This window comes from Cucumis sativus, chromosome 6, assembly GCF_000004075.3.
Source record: "Cucumis sativus cultivar 9930 chromosome 6, Cucumber_9930_V3, whole genome shotgun sequence".
NCBI classification, from domain to species: Eukaryota; Viridiplantae; Streptophyta; class Magnoliopsida; order Cucurbitales; family Cucurbitaceae; genus Cucumis; species Cucumis sativus.
Genome location: NC_026660.2, coordinates 14,560,049 through 14,576,163, shown reverse-complemented (window position 1 = coordinate 14,576,163; position 16,115 = coordinate 14,560,049). Strand labels below are relative to the sequence as shown.

The 16,115-nt window shown below is 29.1% G+C and overlaps 2 protein-coding genes across 2 annotated transcripts; one reads left to right on the top strand and one right to left on the bottom strand.

The window, feature by feature from the left end:
• Positions 1-891: 891 nt before the first annotated feature.
• Positions 892-2,794, top strand: LOC101216265 (40S ribosomal protein S23). Its single transcript, XM_004149512.3, has 4 exons — positions 892-1,047; positions 1,899-2,054; positions 2,142-2,268; positions 2,374-2,794. Exons 1-4 carry the CDS (start codon positions 1,043-1,045, stop codon positions 2,512-2,514), a joined length of 429 nt encoding a protein of 142 aa, XP_004149560.1. The 5' UTR covers positions 892-1,042; the 3' UTR covers positions 2,515-2,794.
• A 4,297-nt stretch (positions 2,795-7,091) lies between these two features.
• On the bottom strand, positions 7,092-8,533 carry LOC101215787 (dof zinc finger protein DOF5.3). Its single transcript, XM_004149510.3, has 2 exons — positions 8,190-8,533; positions 7,092-8,090 (listed from the first exon to the last, which is right to left on the bottom strand). The coding sequence occupies exons 1-2, from the start codon at positions 8,214-8,216 to the stop codon at positions 7,317-7,319; spliced, it is 801 nt and encodes a 266-aa protein (XP_004149558.1). The 5' UTR covers positions 8,217-8,533; the 3' UTR covers positions 7,092-7,316.
• Positions 8,534-16,115: the final 7,582 nt, after the last annotated feature.

Genomic DNA, 16,115 nt, shown 5'->3' with positions numbered 1-16,115 from the left:
TCTTAAGAAATGTCATCTTGTGTCCTATTCTTTCTTTTATTGGTATGTTGACGTCTAATTATTTTTTTCCGTTAAATTTACTACAAAACTTAATTAAAGATATATTTAAGGGTTGTTTTCAAATATAACAAAATAAACCATTTTTTTATATTATAAATATAGCAAAATTATGCTTAATATTAGTATCTTTAAAATGTATTTAACACTACATTGACAATGAAAGATTTTTATTTTTAAAAAAACTACTAGAATCTAAAACAAATATTTATTAGTTAAATTTTAAAGTTCATAAGATTAATTTTGTCGTGTTTGAATACACCAAAATATGATTTGAATCGCCTAAAATTAATATAATATTTGATTTTACGTCTTTATAAATGCAGTTTTCTTTTTACTAAATTTGTTTTAAATTGTTATGAGACATTTGAAAATAAATTTTAATATGATACACAAAATTTTATTTATTTATTCATTGAAAATAGAATGACTATTTTTTCTAAAAAAAACGGAAAACCAATTTCCACCGTTATTAAGTAAAAATTAAGGTCAGAATTCGAATATTATTAAGGTCAGAATACGAATCTAGAATATTTTTTGCCTTTGATATACGTCATTAATATATATCAAAGATGTAATTTCATTAATTTTCAAGTTAGAAGTGGAGAATAAATAAATATGTATATAAAAAAGTAAATACAAATATGGTTTATATAGCTTTAGCAAATTACAATTCAGATTAAAATTTAATCAAATGATTTCATAAAATTATAAAATAATTTTTTTAACAAACTATATAAATTCTAACTTAATAAAAATTAACCTATTTTGCTACGTAGATAGAAGAAGGGAAAAAAAAGAAAGAAAAACAAAAGTTGCCGACGTGGCAAATTAGTAGTATTTAGTGAGGATTGGCTTAAAAAGAACCCTACAGTATAAAAAGGGGCGAAGGAGTGTTTAGGGTTTCATTTGCACACGGTGCGGCGGCGTCATCAAAACTACCTTCGTCTTTGCCGATTCCGGAGATTCTCTACTCACATTCACCATGGGGTATGTGCTTTTTCCTTCTTCCTGTTTTGTTCCTCTTATTTGTTTCTAGAGATGAATCTTCTAGGGAAGGAAGTACACAAGTAATCGAGACTTGAATGGATTAACTGGATCCTACGCATTTGATAGATTGAGAAATCAGTAGTTACTTTACAGGACGAGAATGGTTTGTATTAGCTTATCGTAGATGATTAAATATAATGAACGCCTTAGCAATGATTAAGAAGGATGGTGAGCTCCCTTGTTGCTGTGTTGTCAATTCGAAATGTTTTGTGTTTTGTTATTGTCATTGGTTATTAGAAGGAACGCGATCTCTTGATTAGTTTTGTTTGAGATCATCGTCGATTTATTTCGTTTATTTTTCAAATTTATGTTTTGTTTTGTTACTGTCGTTGTTAGATATCGGAATAACACGCTTCGTAGCTGTTTATGGTTTTAGATATGAATATGCATTTATTTTTAATGTGAGCAAGTTGGTTTCTATGATTCTAATATGATTTCAACGTTTTTTTTAAACGATGAGTGGATTTGCTTGTTGTTTGACTAAAAAACAATTGAGATTGTTTCTTTACCATTCAACAAGCTGGCTATGCTCAGTACAAGGATTGTCGATGGTACGTGTATCCTTGTGGTTTAGCGAAATACAATTGGTGGGAATCTGGGAATTTTCTGGATCTCACAGGTTAACTGTGACGTTTGAGATGTGAATACTTTTCCAATGTTTTATTAGTTAATAGCCTTAAATCTAGAGGAAAATTTGACGAGGGGAATTGGGAAAAAGGTTCATGTTTTTATGTGTTTTGATGCAAATGGCAGTTGTATTCCCATCTTTAAGTAGTATTAATGTCTTACAGGAAAACACGAGGAATGGGAGCGGGTCGCAAGTTGAAGTCCCACCGTAGAAGACAAAGGTGGGCTGACAAAGCATACAAGAAATCCCATCTTGGAAACGAGTGGAAGAAACCATTTGCTGGATCTTCCCACGCAAAAGGCATTGTTCTAGAAAAGATGTAAGATGATTTTATTTGTACTGTGCTTTTCTGGGGCTTACTTTGCTAAAACCTGTTTAATATGTAACTTTCTGGTGCTACGTGCAGTGGTATTGAGGCTAAGCAGCCTAACTCTGCTATTAGAAAGTGTGCTAGAGTTCAGCTTATTAAGAACGGGAAGAAGATTGCTGCCTTTGTTCCAAATGATGGTTGCCTTAACTACATTGAAGAAAATGTAAGTATTCAAGGGAAGCTTGGGATTTGATCGTGGGAGTTTTGGGGTTACCGTTATCAAAATTGTTCTCTATTTTTTCAATAATATATGTATTGGCATGCACAGGACGAGGTTCTCATTGCTGGATTTGGTCGAAAAGGACATGCTGTTGGTGATATTCCCGGAGTCAGATTTAAGGTGGTGAAGGTATCTGGTGTATCTCTGCTGGCACTCTTCAAGGAAAAGAAGGAGAAGCCAAGATCTTAAGCACCTCAGTTTTCCAAGATAGATTATGTTGCTATGTTCTTCAATTATTCTCCCTGAAGCAGTTAATGAGCAATTGATGCACACTCTTCCCCTCTGTCACTAGTTAAGTTAGATTACTCGGTTGACTGATAGAACCTTGTGCACGGAACCTTTTTGTTGAGCCATGATAAAGCATAACTTTCTTTGCGAACAAAACAGATTCTGTTATGGTTAATTTGAATGTAATACATCATCCCCTTCCCTTTTTCCATCAAATGCCATAAGTTTTGTTTTGGAATGATTCTGTTGATTTTAGTTTGAATGTCTAGCTTTTTACATTTCTATTTTCAATTATCAGTAAGGAATTGTAGTGCTTAAAAACTGTGATGTGCTATAGATTCATCTTTTATTAACATAGATTATCAACCATTCATGAAACCACTTGTTCACATTCTGGATCGGATTGTTCGGGTTGTGCCTGGGATGGCCAAGTAATTTAGTCATTCCTGTATTGCTCTGGTCTTTCCTGATCCAGAGATTTGTTATTCTTGCTTTCTGGAGGACATGGTTCCAGGATTGTTCCTAATTACCACCTCTTATTGAGGTACACCATTACCTTTTCTTCCTCCACAATTTGATGAATGTGAGCATGTTGTAAGAGTTTGTTTTCTTCATTGACCAGAACAAAAAATGAACTTTTTTCTTTTCTGGATAGAAATCTTGTGCATCCATTTGGAAGTCTACTTAGTCCATTGTAGTGTACTCTTATTATAAAACAAGTGTCTGCTAGAAACAGCATTCCATTGGATCAAACAAAGCTACGAGTTAGAACATCAAGTTTCTTGAAAGGTGTGATTTTAATGGCATTTTTTGTTCTTTTGGAAACTACAGGAATGGTATTAGTATTAAGTTGTTAGAGTATTAAAGAAGGGTGTATAGCAGTCTATCGGGTTGGTTTTTCAACCGAATTGTCATCGAATCGACTATGGTCGGTTTTGTAATATTCATTCTGATCTCGGGTTGGTTTAGTAAACTAATCCTTAGACCAGTTCTGGCCAGTTTGTATATTTCACAAATCAACACCAACAATGGCCCTCCTTGCCTCGTTTTGGCTGGCTTTCAATTTTTTATCTTCCTTATTTGATCAATGATGCTTATTCCTAGTATTGAGAGTATATCAATGGGAGACGATGGAAAAGATAAATAATATTTTGGTGAGCGAATTAGGGGTCGGGTTGAATCTCAAGATTGAGAGGTAAGTTCATGTACCACAAATAACTTTGTTTATATGGTAATTCTGTTGTGATAAAGATCACAATGGATTCTTACATTCTATCAATTTGTTGGTGGATGGGCAGTAGAGATGGGACATTCTTTTGTCAGGAACAAGGTTAAGTTGTCAACGTCATGTTTGAATGAAATGAATTGAGTTTTGAATCTTTTGATTAGCAAAAACAGAATCCAAAGAAAGCCGTATGCATAAGAGAAGTGATTTTGGATTTTAGAGAGAACATTATTTTGTCATCAGTGTATATAATATTTCAATCCCAACATTCTTTTATTTCTTTTCATTTGACCATCTTTTTTCTCTATTGATAAGGATTCAACCAATTTCTTTATTTCTTTCTTTTTTTTCTTAGCCTCTCTCTTTCTCTTTCTTTTCAATGGACAAGAAGTTTGGTTGCCAACCCTACTCATTTAGGAATTAGGATGTAGACAAGTAAAATAATTAATTGACACCTATTTTGAATTCTAATTTCCCTCTTCTAGTGATAATATTTTGGGAAATGTAGTTTTTTTTTTTTCTAACACCTCTATGCTTTAGAATCTGTTTAAATTTTATTTTTACCTTTACCCTTAAATTTTGAGTTAGATCTTGTGATTTGTCCTAAAGTCACTTTGTTTCTTTTTATTAATTAACTTGAAATATTTAAATTAATTATAAGTGTTGTTTTTCATAAATTTTCAATCACGGTTTTAAAACTAAAATACCAGAAAAGAAAAACCGAAAATAATTATTAAACATAATTCCATTTCTTATTTTGAAAATAGAAGATACAAAATAACAGAAAACAAAATACAGAATCGTGATCTAGATTGTGTTTTTAATAATTTAAGACTCCCTATCATTTGGATACCCTTATGGAGGGTTTTGAATTGATTGCATCCACCTTTTTATTTTTATCATTCCTTTATTGTTGGACTTATTTTGCAATTTTCACTAATATTTATTTTCTAAAAACTTAAATTAACATTTTTTTGTTGGAAAAAACAACATACAAAAATAATATGAATCATTACTAAATAAAAATAAACATGTTTCTATAAGTTCAGATTATATTAAATTAATTATAAATTAATTAATAGGAGTACGAACAATTTTGGAACCGAAATCTAGACGTTTCTACGTAGAAATACTATAAAAACAAAGATTGTTATCTAAGTGTTATTGCATAAATGCGAATATGCGATTTTGAACGTGAGTGATTCTGGGTATGTAAAGATTTCGGTTATTTATATCCTCAAACAATCGATGTTTGAAAGACACCATTATTCTCTCTTAATTAAGTTCTTTCCTTTTAAAGAACAAGTATTGTATTGTCAACTCATGAAAGAGCTCTAAAAAGTAGCCTAAAATATAAAGATGTTTTCTTTAATAATTTTCAAGTATTGTTCTAAAAAACTTACTTCTAACGTTTGTTTTTGGGGCATATCATTGTGTTAGGGAACATTTGTTTTACTTTTCTGTTATTCCATTTGACAATGGAATTTGAACGATCAGACTTTTAGTTGAGAATAATCGAATGTATTAAGCAATTAAGTTTACTTATTGTAATTTCAAATATTAATTTGGATTAGTACGGATATTACTACATATTTCAATTTTAGATATTAAAATCAGATTTTAACATAAAATCGTATTTAAAAACAACCTAAATATCTTTCTAGGTTGAATATTCTATAGAAGTGATAATCAAGTTTATCCTAACAATTTTAGCTCTAACCGTTAAATTTAGTACCAACTTTATTTGTTTACTTTTGAAAATGTGTAATGATTTAATCCGTTAATAGAAAACACACTTTTAATTACTCAAAATTAATTTAATATTTAATTCTCGGTATTTTAGACTCAACTTTTATACTACAAAAATAGATTTCTAACCATTAAAAATATTTCTCAAATGATTTCATTCGTGTCTATTAAAAATGATAAAAGTGATTTTAAATTTTTAAGGAAGTTGAGAATAACAAAAAAAAAAAAAAGTATATACATTTGAATGAATTTTAAAATGAATCCTAAATATAAGGTTAGGAGATTTAAAAGATTGAGGTGAGAAATGGTTTATTATTATTATTATTATGGGAATACAATTCTGAAGAACTGTCGTATTAATAGCGTTAATATAGGGATGTATAGAGTGTGCAGATCCTTTTCTCAGCTCAATCTAAACAGGCAATAAAGCTTCATCCTCATCTTCACTTGGAACTTGGAAGATTCCGTAATTTGTCTTTGTGTTCAGCAAAAGCAGCAGCCCTTCTCCAATGGTTATGTCACTGTCCGCCCAAGATCTCTGTAAGTCATTGTTTTTAATATTGCATACAAGCTGTTTGACAAAATGCCCCTTCCAAACTACATACATGCACGCCTAATTAAATTTTTCATATTTTCAAATCCCAACTGTTGACTATTCTCTCACGCCCAAATCTTCTCCTTTTGGATTTATCTGTAAGCTTAAGAGAAAATATCTACCCCGAAATCGGTGCTTATTCTTACTGAAATTCTAGCCCATTTGGATTGAAAATAGACCCCAATTGATGCCCCCCCTCCCTTGATCTCCTTATGAATTATTATTAGATAATTGTGCTCCTAGGTGGGTTTTAATATTAGGGCTGGATTTTAGGGAATATAGAAATAGACTAGAAGCAATCATGGCGGAATATCTTGAAAACATCACTTATTAAAAATGCAAAGTTCTGTAGCAGCCACCCTTTTAGTACTTACCCAGTGTTCAGACTATTACCCAGACTATGAAATGTCATCTTCAGTTTGGATATAGTTTCAAGACATTTTAATTATTGGTTTTTTTTCCTTTTTCTTTTTACCGTTTTTTTCTGTTTTAACTTAAATTTCTTTTTGGGTTGAGCTTTATGACTCAAGGAGTTCTGTTGATTCTCTGTAGATGAATATTGTTGAGAGGGGTTGTAATTATGTGCTAGATGAGAAATTAAAAATGGGATTGCTATAAATGGAACTTTCTAGTTATTAGTTAGTTTATGTTGAAACGAATGGTATTTTAGAAGAGCAAATTGCATATTTTGAAAGGCTTAAAATGGTTTGAAATGACTCTGTTTATATATTAGAATTGATAAAAGTGAGATTTTGAAACCAATCTGATACCCATTTTGAAGAAGGTTTCTTCTTATTTTATTTTACGTTGTTTAAAGTAATTAGATTAGGGTCGTTTCTAAATTTTAGTATAATGGTTTTTTAAAATGCTTTTCTTTTAAATAATGTACGCAACTAACCCATGGGCGGTGTGAAACTGTATTAGTTGGAAATACATTAGAAAATTTTGAAATTTGCTTGACTTATCAGGTAACCAAGATCTCGAAAAAATTTCACATTAGAATGAACAGATAAACGAGTGAAAAAGGAGCTTATCCAAATTTGACTTTGCTTTCTCTAACCAGAACACTGATAACTAGATCATAGGTTTGGTATGATCAAAATATTACAGGGAATTCAAGTACATATTACAGGGAATTCAAGTACTTTGTTTAGTTCTCTGTCAAAAACCATAAATCCACTCCAAGAACTAACATTAGACTAGAGGGCTGTTGAGAAGTCCATGCCAAGATGAACCTATTCCATTTCCATTAAAATTCCAGCTCTCTCTTCCAGCATCAAGATCACCCATGTAATTTCCATCTCCATTGTTGTTGAACTGCCAAGGAAATCCCAACAAAACCATATTATTTTGATCTCCATTGCAAGCCATCTCTTGCTTCATTGCTGTAGCAGTGGCTGTAGATGCGACACCACTGCTGTTATAATGTTCAAAATGAGGGAATCCACCATTTTCAACCTCCCCAGAACTCCCAGTACCAAACCCAGAATACAAATTTTGAAAGCTGTTATGGGTTGTATCAAAAAGACCCATCTGCCCATTTGATTGATGTTGGAGCTTAGCAAATGCCAAACTTAAATCAGTAGATTCGAAGGCTAAAGATGGAAGATGGGCATCAGTGAGCATTAAACGGCCAGAATTAGCAGCTTGATCATGCGTTCTCTTTGAAGAAGGAGATGAAGAAGAAGAAGTAGAAGGTGATGGCCTTTTGTTTTTCCTACATCCACCACCCACAGGAACATTTCTTAGAGTACCCCCTTTGGTCCAATATCTTCTACAAGACTTACAGAAATACCTTGGCTGGGAAAGACTGTAGTTATTGTAGTAACAGAACTTGGTATTAGTTGAATCGCATCTTGGGCATCTCAGAGCTTGCTCTGGTTGTGGCCTCATTGGCTTCCTGTTATCTTGCTGTACTTTAGGACATGAAATAGCCAACATGTTCTCCAATGGTTGTGCTTGAGTTTCCTGAAAGTAAGATTAAATGAATTTAGAGTTTAGATAAGGGACATCCTGAGAATTTAACCCAAACCCATGTACTGAAAAAAATGAATGTAATATCCTTACTTGGTGTTGTCCACTTGAATGATCCATTCATAAAAACCAGCAGAATGGATGATGAAGTTGAAGACAGAGACGTGTCTTACTCTTAGCTAGAGAGAGAGAGATTGAGAAATATAGAGAAAGGGAGAGAGAGGGGTTTGTTAAGGATGGGGGTAAAGGAGGGAAATATATAGAGGGATGAAAGCAATAGGAAATGCCCAAGTCAGGGGAGAGAGAGATTTGTAAGTTAAGAAATTGCCCGGCAAAAAGATCCAACCAACCAGCTCAATGATCTCTAAATTTATTGATAAATTAAAGATTGAAGATCAATGGTTCGAATCTCACCCTATTGTTGTAAAAAAAAAAAAATAAAAGCAAACGAACCTGATCTCATCATTACTGTCTGGACATCAGTTTCTGGTCTGCAAACGGTTTGAGATGAGGAGAAGGTGAAAGGCACAGTAATCCAGAATTGTCTTTTAGTGGGACCCGTTCTGGCGTGGAAGGCAACTATTTAGTGGACCCTATATGGCTCCATTAATCACCGGCAATTCATAGCCTAAAACCTCTGTGACCCTTAACTGGTCCATTAGCCACCAAACGAAACCCCAGCGGCCTGTTCTTATCTTTGTCCTTTTCCCTTTCATATTAAAATATTTATAAAAATCAACCCACAAAGATTACATTATAATATAAATATAAATATAATATCATATATCCATTCCTAGGAAGAATTCTCTCTCTCTCTCTGAAAATAAGATTTTGATATTCCCCTAACACTATATTTTATCTTATACAATACCAAATGGTAAAAATCACCCTCAAGGAAGATGTTATTTACAATTATACCCTTATACAAAAATTTCTAAAATTAAACCTTTAAACTTATTAAAGTGTTGAAATCTATCAAATTCGACCTTCAAAACACAGAGTATAGTGTAGCTTATAATATTTATTTAAGTTTGAGTATTAAATTTTTATTATTTATGTATTCAAATTTTACAATTATTTTAAGCTTGAGAGTTAAATTTTTCACTTGTATGTAAAAGTTTAGAAGTCTAAATTCTATAGTTAAAAGTTTAAGAACGTAATTACAACCGTTTCATAGTATTTTTTTCAATTGTTCTTTTAAACTACACGTGGCATTAATGTTTGATTCTCTATTATTTATTACCTATAATGTGATTATAGTTGAGTTAGCCTTATATGTTTTGAATCTTATATTTTATATATCAATGGGTATTTTAAGAAAATGTGTGCATGCTAGCTATATAATTCTTTCCAAGAAGAAATTTCAACTTTCTTCGTGCAATTCGCCAAGTTTTGCTTGGTGAAATTGTTTTGGTCAGTTAATAGATGAAATTGTCAGATTATTAGGTAATTTGTGAGTAACTTTCTAAACGTCAGTCAGGGTTAACCAATGGATAGTCCATAAATAATAATGGGTTGATTTCAACAACTTTAGTGTTTAGAGTGAGGAAAGTAAAACTAATTGTTAGTGATGATTTAACTGACAAAGTTAAAAAGTTTTACTATAAATTTGTTATCCTTTTTTATCTTTAGATTTATATATATTCATAAATTCGACTTCAAAGTTTAAAGCATATGCAAATTGGTAATATGAATGTATAGTGTAACAGTTAAGTCATATCTACTCATTTTAAAATATAATAGGTTTAAAATTTTAACATCTCACATGGGTTGCTATATTCTTTAACAAAAGTGTTTGAATTTGAATTAAGACTAAAATGCATCTCTTTTTTAAGATAATAAAGTACATCTTTATTGCGTAACAATTAAGTTCATGAATCTTACCCAATTATCATCCAACTAAATTAGTTTTAGTCTCTTTTGTTAATCATTTTTATTTTATTTTTGTAAATAAACTAAGACTATTTCTTTTTTTCTTTTCTTATCATAGTTTATATCAATCTTTACGTAAAAGAATCACATTGTTAGTCAAATTTATAACATATATATAAATATATAATATATTTAAAATCAATCTTTTTAATTTTCAAACTCTAACCCCGTTTTTTCAAAACATGAGCAAAAAAAACATGTAAGATTTAGATACAGAAGATAAGTTTATAGAATTAATTTTTTAAAAAATTAAAAAAAACCAAAATTGTTGATAAAAAACCAAAATGAATGGATGGAATTTGTGGGTATTAAATTTTATTAATAATAAATGAAATTATGGTATAAATAGAGTGTAAAAAAGTAAAATTGGTTAAATTTTAGGGAAATGTAGAATGAAAGGGAATTTATGATTGGTGGTTTTGGTTTGGAGTGATGATGAGTAGAGTTGAGGTTATAATGATGGAGTTTTTTTTCCTTCCTATTTCCTATTTTGGGCCATTCATTCATTTTGACAATGACAGATGATCTTATTATCCTAATCCCTATGGTCCCTTCACTCATCTCTTCTCATTCATTTTTTCCCCTCAATTTATTCTCATTTTTAATTAATCATCATCGTTCTTTCTTTCTTTTTTTCTATCTTACCATTCCCATCATTACATTACAACAAATCTCTTTTAGCTTCATAATCATTCTTCTTGACCATAATTGTATCCAATTCAACATAAAATAATGTCATAATTAACTTTTTTTTTTTTTTTTTTTTTTGTATATATACACATATAAGTCAGAATATAATTGCAGTGGATTAAACCTTTTGATTTCTCGATTAGTTAGGTATTTTAATCGATTAAATTATATTTAAATTGATTGTTGAATTACAAAATTTACGATTGGTTTAGTTATTAATTCTAAATATGGATTTGTTACGTGCCTATCTCTATATATAACATTTTGGGTGTTAAGGAAACTTGTAGAAATTGAAAACTCAAATTTAAACTTTTTGTTTTTGGATTTTATTTGGTTGTTCAACATGTTACAATTTTTCTTTTGACTTTCAAGCTTTGTTTACATATAGTTCCTACCTACATTCTTACTTTGGAGTTTTCAATAATGTCCACTTTTAATATTTAGTGTAATAAATTAAAGATATTTATTATGAGAACCTCCTTAACTTATCTAATCATTGTGAAATTTGTGTGGAAGTTAATTGAGTTAGATTTAATTTAATTTTTTAAATTAATTAATAGACATTAACTTCATTCCCCCAATATTAACTTCATTCCCCCAAAATAGAATAGAAAGCAAACCTTCAGTAAATTAAAAAAAACACGTTAAATACAAGCACAAAATGTTGAGGACAATGATATTTTTATTAGTAAAATTGTTTATATAGATATGTTTTGAATTTCATCTTTTAAAAAATAATTGGCTTAATCTAATGTTTTGGCCATCACAAATTGGCTGCTGGATAATAATTTAGTCAAAATATACGACGAAAAGTAACCGAATTTGTACTAACAAAAACTATAATATAAAAAAAGAAAGTATGTTATAAATTGAATACATTTAGATGTAATAATTAGTTTTGTAATTATTGAATATACTTTTTAATCATACATGTAACGATTAGCAAACAAAAGTGACAATCGCTTTCAAATTATTTATAAAAGAAGATAGAAAATGGTCCACCATTTACGGAACTGTCTTCTCTTCAAAATATAATTATTATTCATATATATAGATTTTATTTTCCAAAATAATAAATAAGTCTTTTGGTTTTGCTTTCTGTCGTCTCTTTTGTGAGATTGTCATTTGAATATCGTACACCACACATTGCTACTTCACAATTTCATCAATATTTAAAACAATAATAATAAATGAATAAATGGAATTCAGCTTTGTTTCTTTCAAATATTCCCAAACAAGAAAAGAATAATGCATTTTTCCATTTCATATATCTAATTGTCTCGTTTTAAATTCTTTTCATTTTCCAATCATAATCATTCATAACATGACAAATTTATGGATGTGAAACAATTAATCCAAACATATAATATGACACAACTAATATAATTTTTGTAGTATTAGTTTTGAGTCATAGTGTCCAAAAGACCTCGTTGAATGTACGGTTTATTTTTCTAAGAGAAAATTATTCCTAGAAGAGTGTATTATGCTTCTTGTGCCAATATTTTTGTTTCTTCAAGTGGAATTATAAAAAACAATAAAATTGACAAAATATCTATAATATATAGTAAAACTTTAGATTATATCAATAAGAAACATTGATAAACATTTATATGCTTCTATCGGTGGTATTAATAGATAGTAATAGAAGTTTATCAGTTCTTATCAATGATAAAATTTAAATGTTTTTTATAGTTTGTAAATATTTTAATTTATTTTTTTATATTTGAAAACATCATTTTTTTTTAAACGAGGCTCGTTTTGATCTTGCTAGTAATATATTCGACAAAATTTTGAAACGAGTAATTTGAATCGTTTTAAAGTTATTTTATTATATTTAAAATAGACCCTTATAAATTTTATGAAATTAAGCAATAACAACTTAAATTGTATGCCTTTTTTTTTCCTATCACAAACAAAGAGGTCTTTGTTTTAAATTAAAAAGAAGAAACAAAAAGATGAGATGATTGTTGACCTATATGCAAATGTTAGCAATAGCATCTAATTGTAGATGCATTATATTACAAATAAAAAAATAAAAGCATAAATAAGGAATATTGCTATTTTAATTAATAATATAATATCTATAATATTATTTACTACATTTCCTATTTATATATATATATAAAATACCACCAACATTTTTTCCTATGCTTGGCCAAACATTTTTGGTCAGTGATCAATCAAGCCTAGCTACCTATTTTCTTTCTTTCTTTTAATAATAAAAATAAAGGAAACAACAAATTAATCTATAGCCATAAGGTACCTTTACTTTATGTAAGATCATTCCCTTTCTAGGTATATAAGAAACCCTATGATCAACCTAATTCACACTATGCTAACATTAAACAACCAATCAAATTTCTATTAATAAAAACTCGAGGGAAGTCGTAAAATATGGCATAGTTATGTTGACTAAATATTTATACTTCATGTCAAAATTACATCTAGTATTTGCTTTTGTCGCTCTTTAGTGAGTTTTTCGGATATTTTATTTTATTTATTATTTTGAAAAATCATAATTAATTAATGAGGAATGATTTCTATATGAATTTGTGGTTTATGTTTTGATGAATAAAGATTTCAAACTGATGCATGTGACAAATTTGTTGATATTTTTACAAAATTTCAAATAAATTATTGAAGAAATTAATTTGTTTGATTGATTGGGACAAGATTGGTAATGGTAGGTGTGGAAAAAAAATATCAAACACACACTATTGCACAAAAACAAGTGTGTGTGTGTATTAGTAGTTTTTATTTTCATGCCTTAAACCAAAAGATAATAATTGATGGTTCAAAAATAACAAATATAGAATCTTTGCCTTTCATAGGGTTAATCATGAGATAATGAAGTGGGAGACACCTTGGATATTAATTAATTAACTTAATTAACCAATGTTTATTCTTTTATTTTGGGTATAATGATTCATCAACTACAAAAAAAAAAAAAAAAAAAAAAAAAAAAAAAAAATCTAACCTATTCATAACTTTATTACAAACTTAACTTATTGACCATAGTCCTTTATTAGATGACCTATGGTTATTGCTATTTATTTAAACACTATTTTAACATGTGTTTAGAAAATAAACTAAACTATTAAATTAATCATAAAATTTTTTAGCTCCTACGATTATGGCTTAATTCTTAAGGGAAAAAAGGGGGGGAAAGATAGAGACAAAACATACTATAATACTATATTTTATTGAGTTAAATAAAGGAAAATATTATATCATTTTCTTAGTCTTAAACAAGTAAATCAATCTAATATATAAATACAAACATATTTATAACTTAATGTTTCATTTAAATCAGGCATAATTTTCAAATATAATAAAATTAGTCAATTTTTTCACTGATAAACATTCATTTTAATATATATTACAAAGTCTAATAAACAATAACATTTTGTTAGTAGATGAAAAACTAATTCAATGTTAAAATTATTAAACAAATCAACAAGAAAAATAAAAGGTGTATTATTAATGGTTAGATCTGAGAATAGATACTCATCCTAATTCCTGTGTGTGTGTGTGTGTATATATAAAGCAGTAAAGGATAAAAGCAGCAATAGAATCACTGAATTTTTCCACTTAGTCAGTTTGTGTCAGTCTCTCTTATTCTTGGATCCCAAACAAACTTATCTTCTTCTTCTTCTTCTTCTTTATTTTATTTTTAAAAAAATAATAAAATATGATGAGAGAGAGAGAGAACATAAATGGGCATGGTGGGCCAAAGAGATAGAAGTGGGCCATGGGCCTGGGATGATTAGTCATTGTGGTGGTAGTTGGTTGGTCAAATTCTATCAGTCAAAGAAAAACATATACACACACAATTGTTTTTAGAAAAAATACATTTTATTTGATTAAAAATAAAAAGAAAGAAAGAAAAAGTGGTAAAAGAAAAATGGGAAAGTGTGCATTGAAAAAACATGGGGGGGTTGGGTTGGGGGATTGGGTTCCTCTGATGTTAAAGAAACGAATCTTCGCATTCTCATCTTACACTGTTTCTCTCTTCCCTTCTTCCCAAACATCATGTCGGATCTCATTTTCATTTTCCCTTTCTCCTTCTTCTTTATTTTTTATTTTTTATTATATATAAAAAAATAACCAAATTGTTTGAAATATTTACAAAAGAAAAAAACTATTATATAACAAATTTTAAATTATATTAATAATTGAATACTGGTTGGAAAGTTTAGGATATTAAGGACTTTGTTTCGATAACGTTTTTGTGGTTTTGTATTTTTGTTCCGAGAAACATAAAACGATGGTCAAGAAACAATAATGTTTAAATGACTATAGATTTTTATAAAGTTAATATTGTAAAATGTAGAATTTTGAGATTGTGTCAGTAAACACGTATAGAAATCAACAATGTGTAAATATAAGGATATTGATAGATCCTATAAATTTAAACTTTACGAGAAGAATAAAACATTTTTTTTCTTTAATTTTCTGTTTTAGTGCATCAATGGATAAAAAAAGTGATAAAAGAAGAAGAAAACATGTGTTGAGAGTGAAAAGTTTAATTTATTTTTAATTCACATAAACTATGATGATTCGAATCTCGAACCTTTGACTTTTACAGCATCTCGACGACAATAAGGTTTTTTATTTCTTTAATTAATCTTTTTATAAGGTTTGTATTATTAGTATTTTATATATAGTTGAGTGGGAAATTGGAATAAATCCAAAATGGCATTTGGCAGTGGGTGGTGGTGGCCGTATAATGCAAGTGTTCGTCAAAAATGATTCCAAAATGGGCCCATTGGGCCTTTTATGTGGCCCCCACTTCTTCTCCTCCCTCTTCAAGCAAAGAATATTTTACTTTCCCTTTTTTCTATACTCACACCTCTATACTCAAATTACGCCTCTACCCTCCTATCTAATTTAACTATTTTCTTATATATCCACTTTTTGTTTGATTTACTTATTTTTTAATATATATATATATATAATTTTGTTAAATTACAAATTTTTAATCAAAGTTTGGATTTCGCTCATATATTTTTAACTTGTTATAATTTAGTTTCCACAAAACTTAATAAATGATTGTATCATCCCCTAAAATTACAAAGTTACAAGGATTTTGGTGAATAGTTGATAATATATATGTTACAGTTTTTCAATTGTGAAATTGAAAATTGTCATTACGAATTTAGCTTAATTAGCATCTGTCTACTTTTTAAAGTAGAAGGTTTTGAGTTCAAATCCTCCATCTCTCGAGTTAGATTAAATCTCAACGAAATCTTCTCAAATTTTTATTTAATTATGATTATATCATATCTTTTGGAATAGTTTAATTTTATATTTAGGAAGAAGTAATCTAACCTTTAAAAATACTATTGACTTTTTTAAAATTGATTTCATATCGGAATGTTTTTAAAAATAAAAAAA

Excerpts from the sequence above, each read along its gene's own strand:
- LOC101216265 (XM_004149512.3), top strand. Across the intron at positions 2,055-2,141 it reads GGCATTGTTCTAGAAAAGAT|TGGTATTGAGGCTAAGCAGC; the intron begins GTAAGATGATTT and ends TGCTACGTGCAG. Across the intron at positions 2,269-2,373 it reads TTAACTACATTGAAGAAAAT|GACGAGGTTCTCATTGCTGG; the intron begins GTAAGTATTCAA and ends TGGCATGCACAG.
- LOC101215787 (XM_004149510.3), bottom strand. The coding sequence starts at position 8,216 with ATGGATCATTCAAGTGGACAACACCAA. Across the intron at positions 8,091-8,189 it reads ATTCAAGTGGACAACACCAA|GAAACTCAAGCACAACCATT; the intron begins GTAAGGATATTA and ends TCTTACTTTCAG.